The sequence below is a fragment of the Grammomys surdaster genome, unplaced genomic scaffold (genome assembly GCF_004785775.1).
Source record: "Grammomys surdaster isolate TR1022 unplaced genomic scaffold, NIH_TR_1.0 125946, whole genome shotgun sequence".
Lineage (NCBI taxonomy): Eukaryota > Metazoa > Chordata > Mammalia > Rodentia > Muridae > Grammomys > Grammomys surdaster.
The window spans coordinates 3,370,693-3,396,050 of record NW_021620768.1 but is presented as its reverse complement, the minus strand read 5'-3'; the positions used below and the strand labels follow the sequence as shown (position 1 = coordinate 3,396,050).

At 44.3% G+C, this 25,358-nt stretch overlaps 2 protein-coding genes across 9 annotated transcripts in view; both read right to left on the bottom strand.

Moving 5' to 3' along the window:
* Nup210l (nucleoporin 210 like) overlaps positions 1-16,293 on the bottom strand; it is a 115,929-nt gene extending 99,636 nt beyond the window's left edge. Inside the window, exons 1-2 of the mRNA XM_028753084.1 lie at positions 16,075-16,293; positions 13,990-14,126 (exon numbers count right to left, since the gene is read on the bottom strand). Of these exons, the coding sequence (XP_028608917.1) occupies positions 13,990-14,126; positions 16,075-16,274 (337 nt within the window). The 5' untranslated portion in view covers positions 16,275-16,293. The remainder of the gene's footprint in view (positions 1-13,989; positions 14,127-16,074) is intronic.
* Positions 16,294-19,135: 2,842 nt separating this feature from the next.
* Tpm3 (tropomyosin 3) overlaps positions 19,136-25,358 on the bottom strand; it is a 28,314-nt gene continuing 22,091 nt past the window's right edge. For 5 of the 8 annotated variants that reach the window (XM_028753253.1, XM_028753255.1, XM_028753246.1 and 2 more), the window contains one exon: positions 19,136-20,476. In XM_028753253.1, the coding sequence (XP_028609086.1) occupies positions 20,394-20,476 (83 nt within the window). In that variant the 3' untranslated portion in view covers positions 19,136-20,393. Of the gene's footprint in view, positions 20,477-21,215; positions 21,619-25,358 lie in introns of those variants that run through there. The other 3 variants (XM_028753249.1, XM_028753254.1, XM_028753252.1) reach the window with 1 other exon arrangement.

Below are 25,358 nucleotides of genomic sequence, written 5' to 3'. Positions count from 1 at the left end.
CACACACACACACACACACACACACACACACACACACACACACACACACAGAGAGAGAGAGAGAGAGAGAGAGAGAGAACAAACAAAACACAGAGCTGTGTGTCACTTTTGAAGGGTTTACTTTATTCCTTGTCATTTTAAGTATCAGTATTTTTTACCTTTTATAAAATGAGGGTAACAGGCATTTTTTTCCAAATTATTTATTTAGGAAAAAAAATGGTGGCAGCTATATGGAAATTGTATTAATGGGCTTCTAACCTGTGTGTGGATGTCAGAGGACAACTTGAAGGAATGGGTTTTTTCCTTTCCTCATGTGGATGTCTTAGACCAAACTCAAGCTGTCAGACTTGGCAAAAGCACCTTTACCCACTGAGCCATCTGACAGGCCATCTGGGTTGGGTTGTTTGTTTGTTTGCTCATTTGTTTTTCTTAGACTCTGATTTGTTGTTTTGCTTTTAGTTGTTTTGTTTTCTTAAAACAGGGTTTCACTGTGTAGCTCTGGCAGGCTGGGAACTCAAGCAGATCCTCTTCTGTGTGGTGGTTAGGTTTTTGAGACACAATCTTGCTATGGAGTCCAGGGTGATGGTCCTCTTGCTTCTGCCTCCTGAGTACTGAGATTGCAGGCCTGTGATGCCATGCCTAGTAACATTTTGTTTTGTTTTTTTTTTGTTTTTCAAGACAGGGTTTCTCTGTGTAGCCCTGGCTGTCCTGGAACTCACTCTGTAGACCAGGCTGGCCTCGAACTCAGAAATCCACCTGCCTCTGCCTCCCAAGTGCTGGGATTAAAGGCGTGCGCCACCACTGCCTGGCTTTAGTAACATATTTTTATTTCAGGAAACTATCTTTCTTTTCACAAGAGACATTAAGAACTGAATTTAACTCCAGCACCCAGGGAAATAGAAACAGGTGGATCTGGTAATATCATAAGACCCCAGTGCAAAAAATGGTTGAATTAATCATCCTAAAAGTGGTTTTTTGGGGGTGTTCTGTTTTTGTTTGTTTTTCGAGACAGGGTTTCTCTGTGTAGCCCTGGCTGTCCTGGAACTCACTCTGTAGACCAGGCTGGCCTCGAACTCAGAGATCTGCCTGCCTCTGACTCATGAGTGCTGGGATTAAAGGTGTGCGCCGCCAATGTCTGGTTCCTGAAACTGCTTTTTTAAATGTTTTATGTACATGGGTGTTTTACCTATGTACCATGTGTATGCACTGTTCTTTGAGGCCAGAAGCCAGTAAAGATCTCATGGAACTGGAGTTACAGAAGGTTTGAAACACCCTGTGGGTGCTAGACAGTGAATTGTGGTCCTCTGAAAGAGCAGCCAGTGCTTTAGCCTCCTCTCCAGTCCCTGAAACTGCTTTTTATGTATATTAGGGTTGAACAAACAAGACAATACATTATAGAAAATGAAAGTCAGACTATTTCTCTCCCTCCCTCCCTCTCCTTCCCCCCCCCCTCTCTCTCTGTATGTGTGTGTGTATGCGTGCACACATGTGTGTGTACATACATGACATGGCATGCATGTGGATGTTGGTTGACAATTTTGTGGCTCGATTCACTCCTTCCACCTTTACCTAGGCTCCAGAGATCAAACTTGGGTCATCAGGCTTAGTGACAAGTGCCTTCACCCACCGAGCTATCTCACCAACCCACATCTGTCTTTCTGAGAGCAAAAGTTACAACAACAACATAAAAAAAAAAAAAAGGAAAAAGTCTAGAATAGAATGAGCCCATGCTAGAGTTAAAGCTATAACTATGAGTTCATATGCATATGGATATATGCAGCTAGATACATACAGAAATAAACGTAGAGATGTGTGTAGACACAGACTGACATGTGCATGCTTCTTTCTTAGCTCTGTCTGCTAAGAGAAACTAGGACACTCCCTTAGCAACAAGCACACGAATATCTAGATCTTGCTTTCTAAATATAACTCTAGAGCTCAAAAGCAAGAAGTACTGGGGACATAGCTTAGTTGGTGGAGTGTTTTTGACTACCGTAGAGGAAGTCCTGGGCTTTGACCCCAGAACTACATAAACACAGGAGGGTGGTGCATATTTGTAATCCCAGGACTGTGGAGGCAGAGGCAAAGGGATCAGAAGTTAGCTATATAGTGAATCAGAGGCCAGACTAAGCTACATGAGCAGAATTTTTTTTTTCTTTTTTTTTTTAAAGATTTATTTATTATTTTATTTATGAGTACACTGTAGCTGTCTTCAGACACAGCAGAAGAGGACATCGAATCTCATTATGGATGGTTGTAAGCCACCATGTGGTTGCTGGGATTTGAACTCAGGACCTCTGGAAGGGCAGTAAGTGCTCTTAACCGCTGAGCCATCTCTCCAGCCCAGAATTTTTTTTTCCAACTTTTTTTTTTTCGGTTTTTCTAGACAGGGTTTCTCTCTGTAGCCCTGGCTGTCCTGGAACTCACTCTGTAAACCAGGCTGCCCTTGAACTCAGAAATCCACCTGCCTCTGCCTCCCAAGTGCTGGGATTAAAGGCGTGCACCACCACTGCACAGCCTTTTTTTCCAATTTATAGACTACAGTCCATCATTGAAAACAGTCCAAGCAGGAACTCAAGTAGAAATTTGAACCAGAAGTCATGGAAAGTCATGGAGGAACACTGACTGCTGGCTCACTCGCAGGCTCATATACAGGCCAGGACCATTTGCCCAGGGAATGATGATACCCACAGTGGGCTGGACACTCATACATCAACTAATGGCCCAGACAATCCCCCATAGACAAGACGATCTAATTTAGGCAGTTTTTCAACTGAAATTCCCTACTCACCTGACTCTAGGCTGTGTTAACCTGACAGTTAAAGCTAACTAGTGTTAGTATTCTGTCTAAACTCCACCTCCACAGTTATCTGGCAACACTCAGGTATGTTCCTCCTTCTCTCTCTCTCTTACTCTCTTACTCTCTTGCCTCTAGCTTCTCCTTGCCCTTCTTCCCTTCCCTTCCCCCTCTCTCCACGTGGTCATGGCCGGTCTCCTCTTCTCTCCTCTCTCTCTCTCTTCTTTCTCCACCATCTTCTCCCGTTTCTCTCCCTACCTTTGCCCTCTGCCCTGAATAACCCCCCTCCCCTTTGGAACTGTTTGGTCTGATGTTGTCTGTCTGTGCCGAAGTCTAACATTGGTGCTGCGACTCAGATACGAAGACTTCAGGAACCGTGAGACCCATGCAGCCACTGCCGGCTGCTGTGAGGCTGCTGTGACCATTCAAGACTGACGCCATGTGTCCTGCCACAACCCCACCGCCGCAGCTGCCACCACTACACCATGAGGACTTCATCTGTTGCTATCTGCCATCATCGACCGTGTGAATTCCCACCGCTGCGCAGACCAACTCCATCCACCGCTGAGAGGCTCGAAAAACTTCCACCATGTGAACTGTGCCACTGCGGCCCCCACGTGGTGCTCTGCCATGTGGGCTAGGCAGCCAGATAGGTCTACACAGATCTCACGGTTCCACCTTTCCTGATACCAGACTGCACAAGCCCACAAACACACCGGCATATTAATTAGTAAGGAGTTTCCGATTGGCGGGAGGAACCCTGGACACCCAGTTAGGGTCTGGCCAACCTTCCCTGGGCTAAGGAGTTGGCTTTTCATTGCCCCAGTCCATATGACTGGCCTCTAGCTGAACTACGACCTAGGACATTGGCCATTGGGTGATTTCCCTCTCAGAAATAGCTCCCAGCCCCTCCCCAGCTCTCGCAGCTCTACCGGAAATCCTGGTACCAGGTGAGCTATTTTCTGCCGGACTAGTTCCACAGAGGCCCCTAGATATTCTCATGACGACCTGATTATCTAGCCTAAGCCTGATTTTTCGTTGCCAGCTTTTCTTTCGAGACGCCAACTGATAGCTCGGTAACAGCCATCACCCAATGGGTACCACATTGTCTTCGACTGTACCCACAGACACCCCACTGGGTTGTCTACTGAAAAACCTCAAATCTCTAAAATTAATGCCTGATTTGAGGCCTTCCAAATTGATATACCTCTGCAATAAGGTCTAGATTCGATATCCTCTAGATAATTGACTAAAGTAGCCTCGTAATGGCACACTAGACCCAACTATTTTAAGAGGTCTTAACACATACTGCCAGCAGTCTGGTAAATGGAAACAAATCCCCTATGCTTGAGCATCTATCTTCATTATACTCTTTCCATCTGTTCTTCCTGTTTCCTCCTCCCAGACCATCTGCTCACCCCACTACTTTGCCACCTCCATTCTCTCTTGTGGAACTCTGCTGACCACCATCTACCTCGACCACACACTGTCTCCTGTCCACTGCCTGTCAACATTGGAGATCAAGTGCTTCTCTCCCCTCCAGATCATTGGCCCTCACCTCTCTCTCCCAAATGGCAGGGTCCTTTTAAGGTAATCCTCGTGACCCCTACAGCTGCTAAACTTGAAGGACTCCCTCATTGGGTCCACTTATCTCACCTTAAGCTTTTCACTCCTCCCACTTAGTTACATTTTTAGGGGTGTGCCTCTTACCCATTCCTTTTTGGTAGTGCCTACATGTCCTGTCCCCTTATTAGGAAGAGATATTTTAGCTAAGTTGGGAGCTTCTATTTTCTTTGCTCCACCAATTCACTTAAGCCCAAACTCACCAGCAGTTCCTCTGCTCCTCCTTCTAGCCAATCACCCTACTAACACTAACATGTTATTTCCCTTACCAGCTTCTCAGGTGGACCCCTGAGTTTGGGACGTCCAGAACCCCTCTGTTGCTAAACATCATTCTCCCGTTTTCGTCCAGTTACTGGACTCTACCAGGTACATCTGCCAAGCCCAATACCCTCTTTCTCTCCAGAGCCTCAGGGGACTTAAGCCTATCATTACTGACCTCTTAAGGAAAAAACGCCTTCGACCTACCTCTTCCCCTTTTAACACCCCTATACTGGCAGTTAAGAAACCTAATGGTACCTATTGACTGGTTCAAGATCTCAGGCACATTAACTCTGCTGTAGTTCCCCTCCATCCTGTCATAGCTAACCCTTATATGCTTCTCTCTACTATCCCCATAGGGACTTCTCATTTTTCAGTCCTAGATCTCAAGGATACATTTTTCTCTATCCCTCTAGACACCCAGTCACAGGACATATTTGCCTTTACCTGGACAGATCCTGAAACCCACTTTTCTACCCAAGTTACCTGGACTGTTCTACCTCAGGGATTCCAGGACAGCCTACTTCTGTTCGGGCAGGCCCTGGCTTCTGACTTAATCTCTTTATCTCTCCCTAGATCTAAGATTGTACTTTACATAGATGATGCTCTTCTCTGTAGCCCCTCCCTAGAAATTAGCCAAGCTGACACAGCTGCTCTTCTAAATTTCCTTTCCAGTCGGGGCTACAGGGTCTCACCTTCTAAAGTCCAACTGTCCACTCCTTAAGTCACCTATTTGGGACTAGAAATAACCTCAACCCACAAGGCTATTACCTTAGATAAAAAGAACCTGATTCAGTCTCTAACTGTTCCTTCTACAAAGGAAGAGATTCTATCATTCCTAAGAATGGCTAGCTTTTTGTGTTCCTGGGTTCCTTCCTTTTCCCTACTTTCTCGACCCTTATATGAAACAACATTAGGCCCCACCCACGAACCTCTTCTCAAACCTGTCACTAAGCCCTTCCAAAGGCTCCAACAGGCTCTCCTTAAGGCCCCAGTCTTACATCTCCATGGACCTGACTCATCCTTTTTCCCTCTACGTAACTGAAAAAGAGAGATTTGCCCTTGGAGCCTTAGGTCACCAACTGGGACCATCTTTTACACCCATAACATACTTGTCAAAAAGACTAGATCCAACCATCCAGGGATGGGCACCTTGTATTTGTACCTTAACAGATGCTGAACTCCTTATTCAAGAATCAAAGAAACTAACCCTGAGATCACCTATAACTGTCCTTTCTTCTCACAACCTGTCACAGCTCCTAACTTATAAAGGCTTACAGACTCTACTTCCCTACAGGGTTCTTTCTATTCAGGTAGCTCTAATAGAAGACTCCACTCTTACCTTTCAATCATGCCCACCTCTAAATATTTCCAATCTTCTTCCCTGACCTAACACTGACTACTCTCTATCTCACTCCTGTACTGAAACCTTAGAAAAACTGTTACCTCATCCTTCACACTTACAGGAGGACACATTGCCTCAAGCCACCTTTACCTGGTATACAGATAGAAGCTCCTTTCTTCATGAAGGGGTCAGGAAAGCTGGCTATGCCATAGTGTCAGACACCAAGGTGGTGGAGGCACAGGCCCTTCCTGCTCATATCACCAACTCTTTCATCCTAACAGCCAAGTGCTGTCTTATTTCATTAAGACCCACCTACAACCTACTCCTGAGAACTTAAGTTTCCTAAAATCTATCACTGCTTCTTGCAAAATCTGTCAGATGTCAGATCCCAACTCAAGGTATCGTAGCACCCCTTTTCCTACCCATAAAGCTAGAGGTTCCCTTCCTGGAACTGACTGGCAACTTGACTTTACCCACATGCCTACTGTAAAACGTGTCAAGTATCTCCTGGTCTTGGTGGACACCTTCTCAGGCTGGGTAGAGGCTTTTCCCACAACTAACAAAAGGTCTCAGACAGTCTCTGATCTCCTCCTCAGAGAGATCATCCCCCGTTTTGGTGTCCCCGCCTCGCTCCAGTCAGACAATGGGCCTGAATTTACTTCCCAAGTTTCTCAGACTCTATCTAAGGCCCTAGACATCACCTGGCATTTTCATATCCCCTATCATCCTCAACCTTCAGGTAAGATAGAGAGAACCAACCGCCTTTTAAAAACCACTCTTGTCAAGCTGTCACAGGAACTTCACCTTGACTGGGTAAAACTCCTACCTCTGGCTCTTTTCAGGCTACGAGCCCTTCCCAAGCGACCTCTCCTCATTTCACCTTCTGAACTCATGTATGGACATCCAGTCCTAACTCCTGGTCTTTCACCTAAAGGTTCCCTCTCCCTCTCTGCCCGGGACCTGTAAAGTGAGTGCTAGTGGTGCCTTCCGCTACAAAAACAACTAACATGAATGTTGCTGTGATACGGGACATGCTTGCTTTTCCTTGCCCACTGCAAACTCTAGCCGCCAGAGACACTGGGCAGCGACTTCTGGAGCTAGCAGGAAGTCCCGCCCTGCTGCTGCTGCCGCTTAACCCCCTACCAGCCATACGATCCAGCTTTCTTATTCTGGTCCTAGCCAAATGTTTCTTTGCTAATACAAAAATGTGCTTTTCTCTACCTACACAACCCACCAAAGTTACTTAAGACAGGATAGGAAAGGCTCCTGCCTTGATAGATTTTTACTACTGCTATTAAATTCTATTCAGTTACAACCAATCTTATGGCTCTCAATCTTGTCAGAAGTTTGCTAACAGTATTTTTTAAGTTTATGGCTGACAGAATTCCCAAAGCCTCTAACAGTTAACCCAAGATGGTTTCAGAAGATGGACATTGGACTCCTAGAAGATACAGCCTAGATTGTATGTGATGATATAGTCACTAACAAACGCAGTGAGCTAAACTGGATGCCCTGAGTCAAATGACTTAGCTAAGTCAAACCAAGGTAAGTCATTTCTCATGTCACGCGTATCCATTCCACAGAAAAAGCCCTGCATTTTCTGAGCTTGGAAGCCAAACCGACTTCACCCAAGAGACTATGGAGACCATGGGAACTGTTGGCTGTGGACTCTGTCATTTTTTAAAAATAATATATAACTGGTAGATTGTTGTTTACTCTTTATCAGACTTCTGACTACATTGACAGCTAAGCTTTTACAGATATTATCTGTTACTTCATTACCTAAATTCAGTTGCCATCGATTAAATGCCTCATATTCCCTCCTCTTACTATGCCACTGTCCTAAATTATCTGAGTTCCTATACACTTGCTTAACTCTAAAATATTCCACTATACACTCCAACAAACGTTCATCTTAGAGACTGCTTGTGTTGTTAACTCATGCTGTTATCTGTTTTGTTATCTGAGTGGGAAACCCACTCAGATCTACCTCTCATGGACCAAATAGATGCCATCCAGATAAGTAAAGGTCCCACTCACTACTTATAACAAAGGGTGGGATCCCTCTGGGTTTCAAATGTACATCTTAGAAAAAATTTCTTTCTCCAAGTGTTCTTAATCTTATTTCCTATATCTTGTCAAGTCCAGGTGCATCCGGAACAGCTCCAGAGAAGCAACCTTCAGATGCTCCATCTCCTGTCACACACATAGCTGTTTCTTTCTTTTTTTTTTTTTTAAAGATTTATTTATTTATTATATATGAATACACTGTAGCTGTCTTCAGACACACCAGAAGAGGGCATCAGATCTCATTACAGATGGTTGTGAGCCACCATGTGGTTGCTGGGATTTGAACTCAGGACCTCTGGAAGCGCAGTCAGTGCTCTTAACCACTGAGCCATCTCTCCAGCCCCACATAGCTGTTTCTACTGGACCTGTTCCTTCTGACCTATTCTCAGATGGCTTGCTCCATAAACCCTGGACAGCAGGAAACAGCCAGCTCTTCTAAGACCAGACAAACAACCCCCATACCCATTCTTCTAGGTTCCCCCTAAAGACATGTCGCCCCCAATGCCAGCAGGAAGTAGCCAGATTTCACAACGACCCTATTCCTGCTTTGCTGTCACCTCTTTCTAATTTTTCTTTTTAATTAAACCAAAATGTGGGAATGTTAATATTCTGTCTAAACTCCACCTCCACAGTTATCTGGCAACACCCAGGTATGCTCCTCCTCTCTCTCTTACTCTCTTACTCTCTTACCTCTAGCTTCTCCTCACCCTTCCTCCCTTCCCTTCCCCCTCTCTCCACGTGGTCATGGCCGGTCTCCTCTTCTCTCCTCTCTCTCTCTCTTCTTTCTCCACCATCTTCTCCCGTTTCTCTCCCTACCTTTGCCCTCTGCCCTGAATAAACCCCCTCCCCTTTGGAACTGTTTGGTCTGATGTTGTCTGTTCCAAGCTACATGCTGAAGTCTAACAACTAGAACACAGAGAATTGGATTATAACCTCTATCCTGAAATAGCGAAGTCCTGTAGAGGAATTTTAATCCAGCAACATGGCTACTCTGGCTGGAATACAGGCACACTCTTAGTACAAACTTTTTTTTTTTTTTAGATTTATTTGTTTTATGTAAGTACCCTGTTGCTGTCTTCAGACACACCAGCAGAGGGCGTTGGGTTTTACTACAGATGGTTGTGAGCCACCATGTGGTTGCTGGAAATTGAACTCAGGACTTCTGGAAGATTAGTCAGTGCTCTTAACCAGTGAGCCATCTCCCCACAATCCCCTAGTACATACTTTTAGTCCCAAACAATGAAGGTAATAAAGTTAGTTTGTAGATGGAAGCACCCATATTTGAAAATGATATCTAATTGAGAGGCAAACAAAATGACAAATCAGAGGAAGATTTGACAGAATGAGTCAGAAATAGGATACAGCCAACTTGCACAAGAACAGAGAGGCAAGAGAGGTTACTTAAGAGGAGGCAGTTTTATGAGGAAAGTTTTCAGAGACAGAGAACAAATTAGGCATAGATGAAGACAGAATGAGACAGAGAATAAAAAGGAGCCAGAAGCTTAGAACAGACCGCTAGAGTTTGGGGTCAAGCAGAGCAATGAGAAGTGAGAGAAGCCAGTTTGAATCAGTCAGCTGGGAGAGGAGTTTGAGCCAGAACAGCTGAGTTGACCAGCCAGCCAGAGTTCAGAAAGAGTAAAGAGAAGTGAGTTTATTCAGCAACAAGTCTCAGAGGCTGAAAACATTCTAGCCCTAGATTAGATTTTATGGATGCTAGAAGCTTCCAGGACTAGGCCTAGGTTAGCAGTGAGCCTCTGAGACAACAATTACGTCAGGGGAATAAGTTACTTTTACAGAGTCCATAACTGAGTAAGTTATTCAATGGGAAGACATTATTTATAAGATGTAAGACATCTTTCTCTCACAATACTAGTTACTAAACATAGAAGAAATGAGGAAAAGAGAAGATACTCATTTGAACATCATAGCAGTAAGATACATGGAAGTCAAGTGAGGTGATACAAACCTGGAATCTCAGCATTTGGGAGAGAAAGGTAGAAGGGTTGCTACAAGTTCCAGGTTGGTCTGGGTTACACAGTGAGACAACACTGTTTCAAAAACAGACCAACCAATTAAACAAACAACAAACAAACAGGTCCATCTAGAGCAGTGGTTCTCAAACCTTCCTAATGCTATAACCCTTTAATATAGTTCCTCATATTGTGGTGACCCTCAATCAGAAAAATTATTTTTGTTCCTACTTCATAACTGTAATTTTGCTACTGTTTTGAACTGTAATGTAAATATCTGTGTTTCCCAGTAGTCTTAGGAGACATCTGTGAAAGGTTCATTCAACCCCAAAAGGATCACAACCCACAAGTTGAAAAACCACTGAACTAGAGAGATGCCTCAGCAGTTAAGAACAGTTGCTGCTCGTGCAGACAACCCAGATTCAGTTTCCAGGACTCACATGGTGGCTCACAGCTATTTGTAATTAAAGTTCTATGGATCCAATGCCCTCATCTACCCTTCATGGACACCAGGGATGAATGTGGTATACTTACATACATGCAGGCAAAACACTCATTAGTTATTATTTATTAGTTATTAGTTATTTTTCTTTTTTTTAAGATTTATTTATTTTATGTATGTAAGTACACTGTAGCTGTCTTCAGACACACAGAGGGCATCAGATCCCATTACAGATGGTTGTGAGCCACCATGTGGGTGCTGGGAATTGAACTCAAGACCCTCTGGAAGAGCAGTCAGTGCTCTCAACCACTGAACCATGTCTCCAATCCCTTAGTTATTTTTGTATTGCTGTAACAACACTATGACCAAGGCAACTTAGAAAAGAAAGTATTCAGCTGGGCTTATGGTTTTAGAGGGTTAGAATCCGTGATGGAGAAGCATAGGCACAGAGGCAAGAACTGAGTGCTCATATCTTGATCCAAAAGTAGGAGGCAGAGAGAAATCACGCTGGGAATGGCAAGTCTTTTGAGATTTGAAGTCTGTGGTGGTATGATTTTGTTTGGCCCAGAGAGTGGCACTATTAGGAGGTGTGGCCTTGCTGGAGTAGGTATGGCCTTGTTGGAGGAAGCGTGCCATTGTGGGACTGGTATTTGAGACTCTCCTCCTGGCTGCCTTGGAGACAAGACAGTCTTCTGACTGCTTTTGGATCAAAAGTTTAACTCTTTGCTCCTTCCCCAGCACTGTGTCTGCCTGGATGCTGCCATGATTCCTGACACAGCAATAATGGCCTGAACCTCTGAACCTCTAAGCCAGCCCCAACTAAATGTTGTTCTCTGTAAAAGTTGCCTTGGTCATGGTGTGTCTTTTCAGCAATGAAAACCCTAACTAAAACAAAGCAGTGACACATGTCCTCCTACAAGGTCACACCTCTTAATGCTTCCCAACAATTTCCACCAACTGTGGACCAACTATTCAAATATATGATGCCATGCGTGCTCTCCTCGTTGAAACTAACACACACATAAAAATAAATAAAATCTTTCTTTAAAACTCATGAATATTTGTTAACATTAGTGGGCAAAACTTTAAGGAGTGACAGGATATATCAAAGTATCTTTCCCAAATATTTACTAGCTTCTGTGTGGTACTTAACTCAAGAGCTGCATGCTCTTTGACAATTCTCCCTCCATGGTGAAGCTTAGACCTTTCTCCTTTGCCTACAGGGCTGGATTCAGTGATTCCTTTTCATGACTAGCCTAAAGGAAGGAGGAAATAGGAACTAACACTGACACTGACATCATATACTTTGGTATACAATGCTAAGCAAAGACTCTTCACTTCCACATCCCCAAAAAACTATCGAAGCTAACCAGGAGAGCCATTAGATAAACCCAAACTGAGGGACACCTGACCAACACTATTTATTCACTTATAGTATTGGGTCTCACACATGCTAGGCAAGTTCTTTGCCACTGATCTATATCCCTAACTCTCTAGCCCAGACTGCCCTTGAATCCATGATCCTCCAGCCTCTAATCCCTAACTAGCTGAGGTATGGGCCTACACCACTGGCTTAGTGTGACATTTAAACACACTTTAAATGTCAAAAGTTATTGAGATGTCAGTTGTGGTGATACGTTCCTGAATCTTCTTCAGCACCCAGAAAGTGGAAGCAAAACAATGAGGAGGAGTTCAAGGCCAGCTTCAACTATACAGTGAGTTCCAGGACATACATGAGACTATCTAGGAAGATGGCTCAGTGAGCAAAAAGTTTGGATCACAAGCATGAATACTGAGTTTGGATCTTCAAAATACACATAAAAACCAGGCATGGCGTGGTACACCTCTGTAACCTCGGGGTTAGGGGAGTGAAGATAAGCAGGCCCTAGGGGTTCACTGGTCAGGCAGCCTATCCTAAACATTGAGTTCCAGGTTCAAGGTGAGACCCTGCCCCAAAAATTAGATGAAGAGCAACTGAAAAAGACACCAGAAGCTAAGCTCTGGCCTACAAACACACACGCACAAATTATGCAGTATATAATCTTGGCACTTAAAAGCTGAAGCAGAAGGATCACCATGAGTTCAAGGCCAGCCTAGATTAAGAGATCCTGTCTCAAAAATAAACAAATGAGCTGGGCGGTGGTGGCGCACGCCTTTAATCCAGCACTTGGGAGGCAGAGGCAGGCGGATTTTGAGGCTAGCCTGGTCTACAGAGTGAATTCCAGGACAGCCAGGGCTACATAGAGAAACCCTGTCTTGAAAAAAACAAAAAATAAAAATAAAAAAGAAAAGAATAAAAAAATGAATAAAACAAAAAAAATTAAAATCAAACAAATGAACAAACAAACAAACAAAAACCCCAGGTTTAACAGTGCTTGCCTTCAATCCCAGCATTTGGGAGGCAGAGGCAGGAAAATCTTTGTGAGTTTGAGGCCAACCTCATCTACACAGGAAGTTTTAGGCTAACCATGGCTACACAGTGAGAGCCTGTCTCGAAAATAAAAATTAAAACAAAAATACAAAATCCACACGTGCACAAAGAGCACACTTAGAGCCCATGATGAGCGAGTAAAAGCAGCTGACTCAAACCTGACGGTCTGAGTTCAGTTCTGGGGACCTACATGGTGGGGACAAGAACCAACTCCTAAACGTTGTCCTCTAAACCCCACACGAGTACAAGCTACCTCTCCACACACTAACAAATGCAACGACAAAAAATGGTTTTTAGGTTAAGCATGGTAACAGGTCGTTAATCCCAGTAGCATGGATTTCTATGAGTTTGGGAGAAAGCTGGCCTACATTAAATGAGACTCTGTCTCAGAAATAATCAAACAGACACTTAAAACAAAACACAAAATGAATAGGATGGCAAAATTATGGCATTAAGTTTTGAAGGTATATTCATTGTGTGTGTGTGTGTCTGCGTGCCCACGCAACAAATACATATGTCACTGTGCACATTTGGAAGGATTTGGTTCTTTCCTTCTACCTCAGATTACCAGGCTTGGCAGCAAGCACCTTTACCCCACTGAGCCGTCTCACTGGTCCACAGAATTATAATTTATATCAGAAATCTTTTTTTTTATAAAGTTCTTAACACTTGAAGCTAAAAACGTTTGTGTTGATCATTTATACAAGACATAATCTGACTCAAAAGTGCTATATCATCTTTGCCGTTAACATACCTTTTCTTTTCAGGCATGGTGGTGCACATCTTCGACCTCAGCACACAGGAGGCTGATGCATGAGCATTTCTGTGAGTTCAAGGCCAGACTGGGTTAAATAGTGTGGACCAGCGCTAGGAAGACTCTGTCTCAAAATTACAAATGTGTGCCTGGTCATGGTGGTACACACCTTTAATCCTAACACTCCAGAGAGAGAGGTCAGCCTGGTCTACATAGTGAATTCTAGGAAAGCCATGGCTATATAGTGAGACTCTCTGTCAAGAAACAATAGCCACAATGAGTCAAATCCCATAACATACCCACTTCCCGAGCAAGAATGATGCTGCTGAGGCATATCGGTTGGGTGGATTCAGCAACAAGAACGGCCCTTTGGGAGCAAGAGGTGCCATTTTCATATAAAGGCTGAATGGTAACTGCATCGTGATGAGTGGAATGCCTGCCAAAACATGGTTTAGAGCATGAGATAAATGCACAGGTCCAGCCAACACAGGCAAGAAGTGTCTATAGTTTTCCATGTTACATACCAGCAGGTATGTCTGATGACACTCTACAGAACCACTGTTAGAAGACACAAGAATTAAAACCAGGATTGACGAGAACCATTTTCCAATGATCTCTTGTACAAAGATCTAAAACGTTATTCCTCCCACAATGTTTAAAATAGGACTCACCAGATAGACCCCAACCCTAATGAGGAGACTCTGGAGGCCTTGGCTGCTGCACTCAAACTGACAAAAGGAGACCCCAGGATTTGGTTCTTCAAGAAAAGGTGTGAGGTGGAGCTCAAGCAGTTGTCTAAGGCCCACAGATAAAAGCTGAACCAAGGGTTAGAGTGGAAGCACATGCCAAATTCTTCCAAAAGAATTAGGGAACAAACTACTGTACATGACTTGGGAAATGTATACTTACCACTCGACAGCAAGAGGGACCACCAGGAAGAACCCCGAGGAGATCTCCCCAAATGACCCTAGACACCCCCCCCACGAAACTTTGGAAGCCTTGAAGAATCTCACACTCTCTTCTGAGTACCAAAGCAAGAATGCCATGTCACAGGATTTCTGACTCCCTACTGTAGGCTCTTTTTTTTTTTTTTTTTTTTTGGTGGGTTTTTTTTTTTTTTTTTTTTTTTGGTTTTTTGTTTTGTTTGGTTTGGTTTTTTGGTTTTTTCGAGACAGGGTTTCTCTGTGTAGCCCTGGCTGTCCTGGAACTCACTCTGTAGACCAGGCTAGCCTCGAACTCTTGAACTCAGAAATCTGCCTCCCTCTGCCTCCCAAGTGCTGGGATTAAAGGCTTACGCCACCACTGCCTGGCAGAATAAATCTTAAAAGAAGGAAATCCAAAATAAAAAAAAAAAATACTCACAGTGTGGGAAAATAGCATTGTGTCTGTGTTCGCAACAAGACAAAGCTTCCTCTTACCTTGAAAAATAATTTTCTGTAAACCTAGAAATTGAACAGCTATCTAAAATGGAAAGTTGCCTACATTCTGAGATCAAACAAAAACACAAAATAATCATTAGCATCTTGACAGACAGAATGCTCTCAGTACTATACGGATTCCTGAATGATGAACGTCACGCTGGGTTGCCCACAAAACTAAGTTCCTTATACTTGAAGAGAGCTGAAGTTCTTGTACTCTGGGATAAAAATAAAAACCTCACTGGGTTTCCTAGGAGGCAAGAAAGGGGCTCAGGATGTAGCACCTAAGAAGAGGGCTGCTAGCACTCGCAAAGCCCTACTCCAACCCTCTGATCTGCAAAGTTACAGGAAGGGGAACTTTCTTTCACTTAGAATAAATGTTCTGGCATCTAAGGGCTTCCTTTGGTTAAACTCCCTTACAGTTCAGGTAACCACGTCACCTGCCACTGAACTCTCTTATACTCGGAAAGTTTATAGTCGTTATCCCAGAGCAGACTACCCACCTTCCTACTTGCACTGAATCCCCTTGTACAGACTGAAGGGGACTCGCATATCCCAGGCCTATCTCATCTCCATGCATGATGAATCGTGTCTTAGTACTATAGCTTGGTGGTTGTTGTCAGGGTCTCCTAATGTGCCTCTCAATTTACCTGCTTCCGTTTCCATCATAAATCCTTCAAATTGGGGAAAACAAATGCCGGCAGTGTCTGTCTGACATGGGGCTTGCCTATGCCAACAGTTGCTTAACACTGACCCATCTCAACAGGGAGGCGGACTCCCATCCTAGTTTTGGGATTTTTTGCTTTGTTGTTTGTTTCTTTGTTTTTCCTTAAAGAGCCTCACAATTTAGGGTATATCCTACCCAAGGATGCCACATACAGGCCCCTCCACACTGTGGGACCACATCAGATTCCTGTAATCCTTTTCCTCTTCACTGTGGGGTCGAGATCTCTGCACTCGGCTCACCAGATGTAGCAGCCCCGCTGAGCCTCCAACAAGAAGGGCACCCGTCCTGGCTCCCGGCTGAAAGGTAGTAACACTTGAGGCACATTGAGTTTGTTGGCCAGGGTCCCAATTAAAAACAGGAAGAAGTGGTGTGGAGTCAAGGAGAAAAGGAGTCTGAAGCTTCGGGATTGAGGAGCCCCAAAGGCAATCATGGCGACCATCTGGTCCAGCTTCCCACTCAACTACAGGTGGCCAGCACCAATACCAACCAATCCGCAGCCACAACGTCAGCGGGGTGCCTTTCTTGCTAGGAATTGTGGGTACTTTTTAAGTGCGCCAAAAAAGCTACTTTATAGAAATTTCGAGCAGAGACTCAAAGAGCCACTTTACTAAATGTTCGAGGATAGATTTTACTAGCAAAGAACCAGGCAGAAAGGTCTAAAAACCCAGAGCTTCCCATCCCAACTCATGCTGTTGTTTATTGTTTGACTCTATTTTTATTTTTTAATAAAATAGGGTAGAGAGGCTAGGGCAAAACTCACGGCTCATGTGTACAAAGGTCTGGGTTCAACCCCCAATATTAAATACAAGAAACAAGTTATTTAATTTTAAAAATTGGAGTAATTTCCAGCCAGGTGTGATGGCTCACGCCTTTTATCCCACCACTTGGGAGGCCGATAGGCAATCCCTTGAGTTCAAGATCAAGCTGGTCTACAGAGTTGAGTTTCAGAATAGCCAGGGCTGTTACACAGAGAAACGGGAAACCCCGTCTTGTAAAAACAAAATAGTAATTTCCAGTCAACATTAGTTCTAAATGGAAAAAAGTTCCAGTCTCTAGCTAAACAGCTGGCCTTTGTCTAGGTAAGTATGTTATTTTTATTGGGAATCAGATTTATGTCCTGCTTCAAGACCACAGTGCAAAGAAACACCAGACACTGGCCTCAGAAGCAAGTTGAAAAGCCGTTGTCTCAAACAACCTGACTCAGCAAAATACTCCCTGGGAGCACTTGTTTGCTAGTGGATGTGGTACCACACACCCATAATCTCAGTCATCAGGAGGCAGAGGATCAAGAAGCCTAGTCTAAAAAATAAAACCCTCTCCGTTCTGTTCACTGGTGTTCAGTGAAGTGCCTGTCCAAGAATGACTTGAGTTCCCAGTACTCACATAAAACAGGGTGCAGCATGCCTCTCACCCCAGCACACTGGGGAGGCGGAGACAGAAGGGCCTTGAGTGTCAGCCAATCTAGCTGAATCTGTGAAAACACACACACACACACACACACACACACACACACACAGTCTCAAGAGAGAAAACTGAGGAAAACACCCGATGTTGTCCTCTGGCCCCATGAAATCCCCTCCCCATACAGAGCATAAACAAAATAAATCTAAAAAGCCTTGTTTTCTGCAAGTACTCAAAATAATATTCTGGAGTGTGAAGAGTTCATGGAGTTCATATGGTTGTAGTGACTTCAGTGTTAGATCATGTGATCTGTCTTCATGATGCCTCCGTTCTATAAGAGATGGCATTTAAAGATTTAAACTGGACATACTTTCACCATGCCTTTAACACTTGGGCGTGCATATAACTACACTTGTTAGTACCTGCATGTCATAGCATGAGTGTAGCTATCAGAAACTGACCAGCAGGAGTCACTCCTTTTACTGTATAGATCATGGGGATCAAACTCAGGTCATTAGGCTTGGCCAGCAGGTGCCTTGAACCACTGAGCCATCTCACTGGTTTCCTATGATTAGAGGCTGTTTCACTTTACAGTCCAGGCTGATCTGGAATTTATTATGCAGCCCAGAATGGCCTCAAATCTGTAGTAATCTCATCTCTGGCTTCATCTCCCCACCCTTGCAGGAATGACAATCAGCCTTCATGTTTGGCACACCCAGGAATTTAGGAGCTGGGGGTGGTGGCACACACCTTTTAATCCCAGCACTCAATATGCAAGGCAAGCTGTTCTGAATTCTAGGCCAGTCGGGTCTATGTGTAGTGAGTTCCAAGACAGCCAGGACTACATGGAGAAACCCTATCTCAAAAACAAACAAACAAACAAACACCAAAACAGTAATAATGTTTATAAAAAAAGAAATATTTTAAAGCTACACATGGTAGCTTGTCCCCTTAACCCCAGAACTTGGAAAGCAGACAGATGGATCTGAGTTTGAGAACACCCTAGTTTACATTAGGTACTAGGCTAGCCAGAGTTATGTACTGAAATTATCTCAAAACACAAGTGTTTATGTAAAAGATAGAAGCCAACCAACCCTATATGCTTTCCTCAAATGCTAACTTTTTGAAAAAGTTTTAAATTCATTTTTATGCCAGGTATGGAGGTACACACCTTTAACCCTAGCACATGGGAAGCAGCAGAGGCAGGCAGAGCTCTTGAATTTGAGGGCAGCTATTTGAGCTTGTCTATGTAGTGAGTTCTAGGATAGCCTGGCCTATACAGAAAAACCCTCTCATTAAAAAGAAAAAAAAAAAATCTAACGCATCTGTGTGTGAGCTTGCTTAAGTGCAGTCCTCAGATCCCCCGGTATTAAAGCCAGCACAAGCAAGGGCTCCTAATCCCTGAGGCACCTCTCCAGCACACGGTTATTTCTGGAGACAAGCCTTTATTTTTCAGGACTTGGTCTCTCTGTGTAGCCTTGGCTGTCCTGAAACTAACTACATAAACCAGGCTGGCTTCAAACTCCAGAGATCAGCACGCCTGTGCCTCCTGAGTGCTGAGACTTAAGGTGTATAATGCCATGCCCAACCGTTTGAAGGTCTTAACTGAACTTGAAGCTTACTGAGTGGGCTAACTGGCTGGCGAGTAAGCCCCAGGATGCTCCTGTCTAGTCTGGTGGGCTGGGACTATGGATGGTGTGCTGTACTTCGTTTTTATACGGGCACTGGAGACCTAACTCAAGTCCTTGTGCTTGGGCAATCACTTTATCAAGGGTGCTACCTCCTAAACCCTACAGCCAGATTCTGAACCCATGTTATTTTGCTGTGTGCTCTGTCAACGGGGTCCATATAGCCCTGTGGAGAAAGTGCACTGCATTTAATAAAATCAAGTAGGTCTGATTGTGGAGGGACTGGTTCTTTATTTCAAAATGTCACTTGTCAATATTCAGTATCAAAACAGTTGCACTACAGGGTTCTCTTTCTCCGGTCAGAGGAGAGTACAAACAAGCCAGGAATCTGCAGGGTGCCCACCTAACAGGCCGAGAAGAAACCACCTGAACATGGATGGCAATTGGGTGGGGACACTTGAAAGATCAGCATACCACTAGCCCACAGACTGCAAAGAATCCTCACAGCCAATGGGTTGGCCAAGGTAACCCAACCCCCCCAAAACAAAATTTCAAAATAATATAAAATTTAAAAAGTTCTTATTTTTTTTTACATAAGCTATTCAAGATTTCTCCAGCACTGACTGATACAAAGCACAATGAGATGGCACTTTAGAGACAGCAGCTTCAGGAAAAGGGCGATGAGATGCCTTTCATGTGGCTAAATCAGTGGCACAAACATAATTCTCCTTCTCTGTCTCCCTTGGGGGCAGGTGAACACTAAGAGGTCACCACAACACTAAGGAGCAGCATGATCCATTTTGAGCAGTTGGGGAAGGGGTGGAGCTCAGACAAGTTTGGGCTCAGGACTGGGCTGAATGGTAGCACGCTTGCCTAACATGCATGTGGCCCTGGGAGGTGGGGCTGTCTCAGCGTCTTATTTGGTCACATTTGATGGAAAAAGTAAAAAATAAAATAAGTGTAAAAGTTGTTCAAAGATATCAAAGCTGAAACCCTTCACAGCCCGGAAGAGTTTTTTGTTTTTGGCTAACTTCCTAGAATCCCCGTTGTTTGGCTAAGACGCAGTGCAGAGCACTGAGGTCTCCCACAGTGGAGCCTGCCTGGGCTCTGCTGGCTCTCAGGAAGGCAGGCCCATTCCTGTGCTTCTCCTCCATGGTGAGACAGTATCCATTAGGCTAAAATGTGCTGCTCCAAGCTGCAGAAGTGCTTGGAATGTTAAAAAGGGTTGCTAAGACAAAAAGTAACCACAATGTGCATATCACAACTGCATTGAGGACACTTTGCGTTGTGCTCACATTCCCTTAAATATTGTTCCCAAAGGTGTTCAGCCCCTCCAGCTGGAACTCTGGGAAGAGGCTGACACAGTTTTGTGAAAAAGACAAGAAGGGTAGAAGGGGGTGACAGGAGGGAAAGCAGCCTTCAGTTAAAAAGATCAGCCCTCAGTTTCAAGGTCAGCTTCTGGGAGGCTGGCCACAGACGGGAGTCAAGGTCAGAGGGAAGAGAGGCCGCAGGGCAGGGATGGGGGAGGTCTACATCTCATTCAGGTCCAGCAGGGTCTGGTCCAGCATCCTTTGTGTACAGAGATGCTCCTCTTTGGTGCACTTCAGCTTATCTAGTGGGAATAAAGAAGAGAAGTTACAGAAAGTTCCAAGTTCTCCCCATTCTGAGATTTGCTCCAGGTGCAAAGAAGGTAACAAAATGCAGCTACTACAACCCTAAGTTCTGTGGGGTCTGTAGCTTGCCTCAGAGTTTCTCTCCTACCTGGGGGAGGGAGCTGGGCTTATCTGCCATTTCCTCTCCCTCCAACAGGCAACCAAAAGACATTCAGCTTTCAGTCTCAGAAGGATCCGGCTGAAAGCCCCAGGCACCCACCCACTCAGACTCTGTCCACAGGTCATTACCTACTAGAAATGCCACAGTAGAGTGTGACCATGGCAGACAAGGACAAAGATCAAAATCTCAAGTAAAGAGCACAGGATCCTCCTACAATAGGTACTTTCTTCAAAGTGGAGAGGACAGGAGTCCTCAGGTTTAAGTCAAGAATACTATTCAGACGCATTCTTTTAAGTAAAGCCCCACTGAGATTTTAGCAGTTATCAACAGAGCTGACCCAGACAGCGACTTATAACCAAACAAAAGCAGCAAGAAGGAAAACTATCAGGAAGAAAGCTAGTGGTAGGACACCAAGCATTAACCTGCTTAGCAAATAAACCACAGAGCTTCAGGGAAGGAAAGAAAACGCGCAAAATCAGGCCCATTTTCATACCATACACCCTTCTTGCCCATCCCTGTTTCCACCCAATCAGAAGAGCCACCTCAGGGCCTGCAGATGAAGCAGTTACAACATCGTGTCAAGTCAGTGTTTTTATTGTTAGAAAATATCCATGCAGGAAAGCAAACCCTACAGTCAGTGTACAGGTGAGAGGGCTGCAGCTAATGGTTTCCAAATTCCACACTAAATCTCCCAGACCCCTTCTTCATCACCCATAATCTCTTCTAGAATAGAAATAGCCACGGCATCGGGATGGGGGTGCCAGGATATCAACAGTAGTCTAGCTGCCCTATTAAAAAGCAACTTGCTTAGGGCGGACAGTAACTTTTAAAAAGGCAATCAGCTTTTTGCTGGGTCCAGGTCAGTGGTGTGGGTTTACTGGGCATCAGGGAGCCCTGCCCGTCAGTCACAAAGACCATGCAGCGTTAGCTTCAGCTCATTAGAAAGCAGGCGGTTTCGCTCAAGTTGGCTGTAGAGGCGCTCTGCAGCAGCAACAGAGAGGGGAAGAGGAAAGGAGAAACAGGAGGAGAGAGAGAAAAGGGGAGGTTAGTAGAAGGCAGAAGCAAACGTGTCTTTCACCTAGCTGGTCTATGTAACATGCACCATTCGGCAGGAGAGTAAGAGGACCCAGGGCAGGAAGAGTGAGCCAGTTGGTTGAAAGACCAACAAGGAATACAGTAAGAATTTCAGCTGCAGGACCATTCTTAATGTGAAAACACACTTCCTTCACAGCATCTGTGCCTGGGCTGGGACGGTCACATGGCAGATACAGTGCACTTAGGAAAAGGCATTCAACCATGAGGGCTTAGGAAACCCAAAGGGAACACTATACATAACTACCTCACCCACTTGACCTTCACTCTCATACTTCATACGCAGTGTAGTATAACAAAGACATCCTAAAGTCCTCCCCAATTCATGGTCAGGTTCCCCTTTTACATAAAAAACTCAATCTATTTGAGTCAGCAGTATACACAGTGCTTAAAGGATATAAGTTAATTATGACTACTATGGGTTTAGAGAGTTGGATGCTCTTCTAGAGGACCTGGGTTCATTTCCCAGCACCCACATAGCACCTCATTAACCACCTGTAACTACAGTCCCAGGGAATCAATACCTTCTGGCCTCCGCAGGCACCAGGCATGCATGTGGTGTACAAACATAAAGACAGCCAAAACACCCCCATAATAAACAACTGATTTAAAGAACATTATATTGTCTCCTTGCCAAAGGTGGTCACAGATTCCAACTAAGGCCAGTGAGATGTAGGGGAAGCTGGGGCTCATGAGAAAATTTTAAGATTTCTCTCTTGCTTTGAATATAAATGTGATGTCCAGTACTATGTATTTCAATCTTGAAAAAATCTAAGACTACAGCTACTCATTAGTGGCTAGATTTGTTAGGTATAAAAATAATTCCATGCTCTAAGTCTTTTTCTTATAACCTAAAACATTACTTAAATGTACATTTAATCAGTGCTCAGGTCCAGTGCCTTTATCTAGGCTTTTTACTTCGAGAACAACTTAAGAGGAAATGAAGTATGAAGATTTTAGACTCTTCCCAGACCCCAATGAGATAGGACCTTGCTCTGTTGCACTGGCTCATTTCAAACCCCATGTTGAAACTATAGCCTCCAAAAATAACTGAAATTATAGGTGTGTATCACTCCACCCAGCTGTAGATAATCCTAAACCCAGAGATACAAGAAAACTAAACTACTCTTGGTCCACCCTACTATGAGTCTCTGAAACTCAGATGATTTTCTGTTTTTTTCCCCCCTAAGACAGGGTCTCACTACATAGCTCTGGCTGTCCAGTAACTCACTTTAGACCAAGCTGGGCTCCAATTCAGAGCTGCACCCCCACCGCACCACTGGATGTTCTTCTTAAGGACCTGCTTGAATTCCTAGTTTAAGTTCAACTTCCTATGTTTTAGAGCTTGTTTCAACTTGAGACATGGTTTCATTTTAAAGCTAGGTCTTGGTCTCTTGCTGGGACTGATCACAGAAACAAACCACTGAGTAACTGGCACCATCCCCCCTCCCCCAGGGAAGAATACGGGAATTTTGTAAAGGCATGCTCCAGGGGCCGACACCCTCCACCCCAATGGTTATTTGTTTTGGGCTGGCTTCAAACTTGTGGAATCCTCCTGCCTCTGCCTGCTTTAACTACAGATGTGTTCCTCCATGACTGGCCACAGACAGGCTTTGGCTGTCAGTGACCAGAAGGTTCTACAGATATATACTGCCAGAGGACATCAATATGTGAATGTGCAGAATCTTTCTGTGTACACCAGAATGATCCTATCCTACATGACAGAACAAGAGTAGTCAATAAGCTTCTAGAGGCTCAGTGTTGGGCCTGTTTAATTCAGGACATTCTTGAGAGATAGTAGGCACTCAAACTCTCGGCTCTCACCCCTCAACCTGTGTCACTATAGCTATATCTCATCCATATCCAACTTAGTTTGACCTCCCACACCTGTTTTTGGAAAAAAAGTTAAGTACCAGAATCTTGTTCCTTTCAACAGATGGTTCCATTTACAGAAATGATAATGAAATAGACTTTATTGCCTAACAGAATTAATCCCGGGCCGGGCAGTGGTGGCGCACGCCTTTATTCCCAGCACTTGGGAGGCAGAGGCGGGCAGATTTCTGAGTTCGAGGCTAGCCTGGTCTACAGAACAGCCAAGGCTACACAGAGAAACCCTGTCTCAAAAAAAAAAAAAAAAAAAAAAAGAGAGAGAGAGAGAGAGAGAATTAATCCTAGGACAGAGTTCCCTAAAATCTGCATTGTAAGAAATGTTTCTGTTTCTGAGTTTGAACTTAACTTATAACTATTTCTAATGACTAAACTGTCAGGATCAGATATTATTAGTTCATTAAAAGCTCTTAGTTCCTGATAGCACCAAAATAGGGTAAAGTGGGATTCTGGCTCAATTCTGGCCATGCTCAACCAAAGAATTCCAAAGATGGGCCAGCAAGACAACTCAGTGGACACTTGCTGCTAAGCCTGATGACCTGACTTGGAAAGATCTGAGAGGAACCAATCCCTACAAGTCCCCCTCTGACCTCCACTGTGAATATGCATGCCATGTCATGCATGCAGGATCCACAAAAACAAAACAAAACAAAAAAAGAACCCAAGGAACCACAGTGTGTTCAAGGAAGGAGGCTCATGGGATTACTTAAATTTAAATGAACTTTATTCATTTAAAAATAAATAAAACTGGATTCTAGTCTCACCACAAGACATAACAGAAACAAGTGGCTGTCACACTAGACATCAACGGTCAGATTCTACTGGGCATGACCACTTTCTGCCTACAGTTGAGCCCAATTCTCCAAACATACCCTCAAATTACTAGAGCAGTGGATGCCCACCGCACTTCCCTCCTTCTCAGTCTATCTGCGGGAGCTGAGAACACTCAGCCCCGCCATCAGTCCCTCCCCTTTATCCCTTCAAAGAAGTCCCTTTGACTTCCTGACAACTAAGCTTTTCTCCTCATTTAACCCTTCCACGTCTGCAGTTGTTGATTTTGCTTTCCTCCTCCTCCTCTATCTTTTTTTTCTTTCTTTTATTTTATTTATTTATTTGTTTGTTTTGTTTTTCCAGACAGAGTTTCTGTGTAGTTCTGGCTGTCCTGGAGTTCACTCTGTAGACCAGGCTGGCCTCGAACTCAGAAATCCGCCTGCCTCTGCCTCCCAAGTGCTGGGATTAAAGGCGTGCGCCACCACGGCCCGGCTTTTCTTTTTAGACAGGGTCTCTCTATGTAGCACTGGCTGACCTAGAACTACGTAGACTGGCCTGCCTCTGCCTCTGAGTGATGGGATTAAAGGCATGTAGCACCATGACTGGCATCTTTATGGTTCTAAGATGTTTGTGTAACTTAAAACACCTTGCAATCCCTTTGGATTCCAAAATCTCTATCAGCTCCTCCCCCAGCCTCGGGGTCTTGCTTTCACCTGCACACCTGTCAGTTTCTCAGACACTCCTCTTGCTTCCCAAATCCCAAACCAGGCCATTAGCTCCCTACATCTTTTCACACGATCACTTTCTCAGCCTCAAATAGTTACCTAACTTCACCTCTGCACACTTAGTTGTCAGGTGTTGTCAAAGTGTTTATCTTACCAGGCATGGCTGTGTATGCCTGTTAACCAGCACTTTGGAGGCTAAGGTTAGCCTAGGATACACAGTAAGACCCAGGCTCGGAAAACTTAACA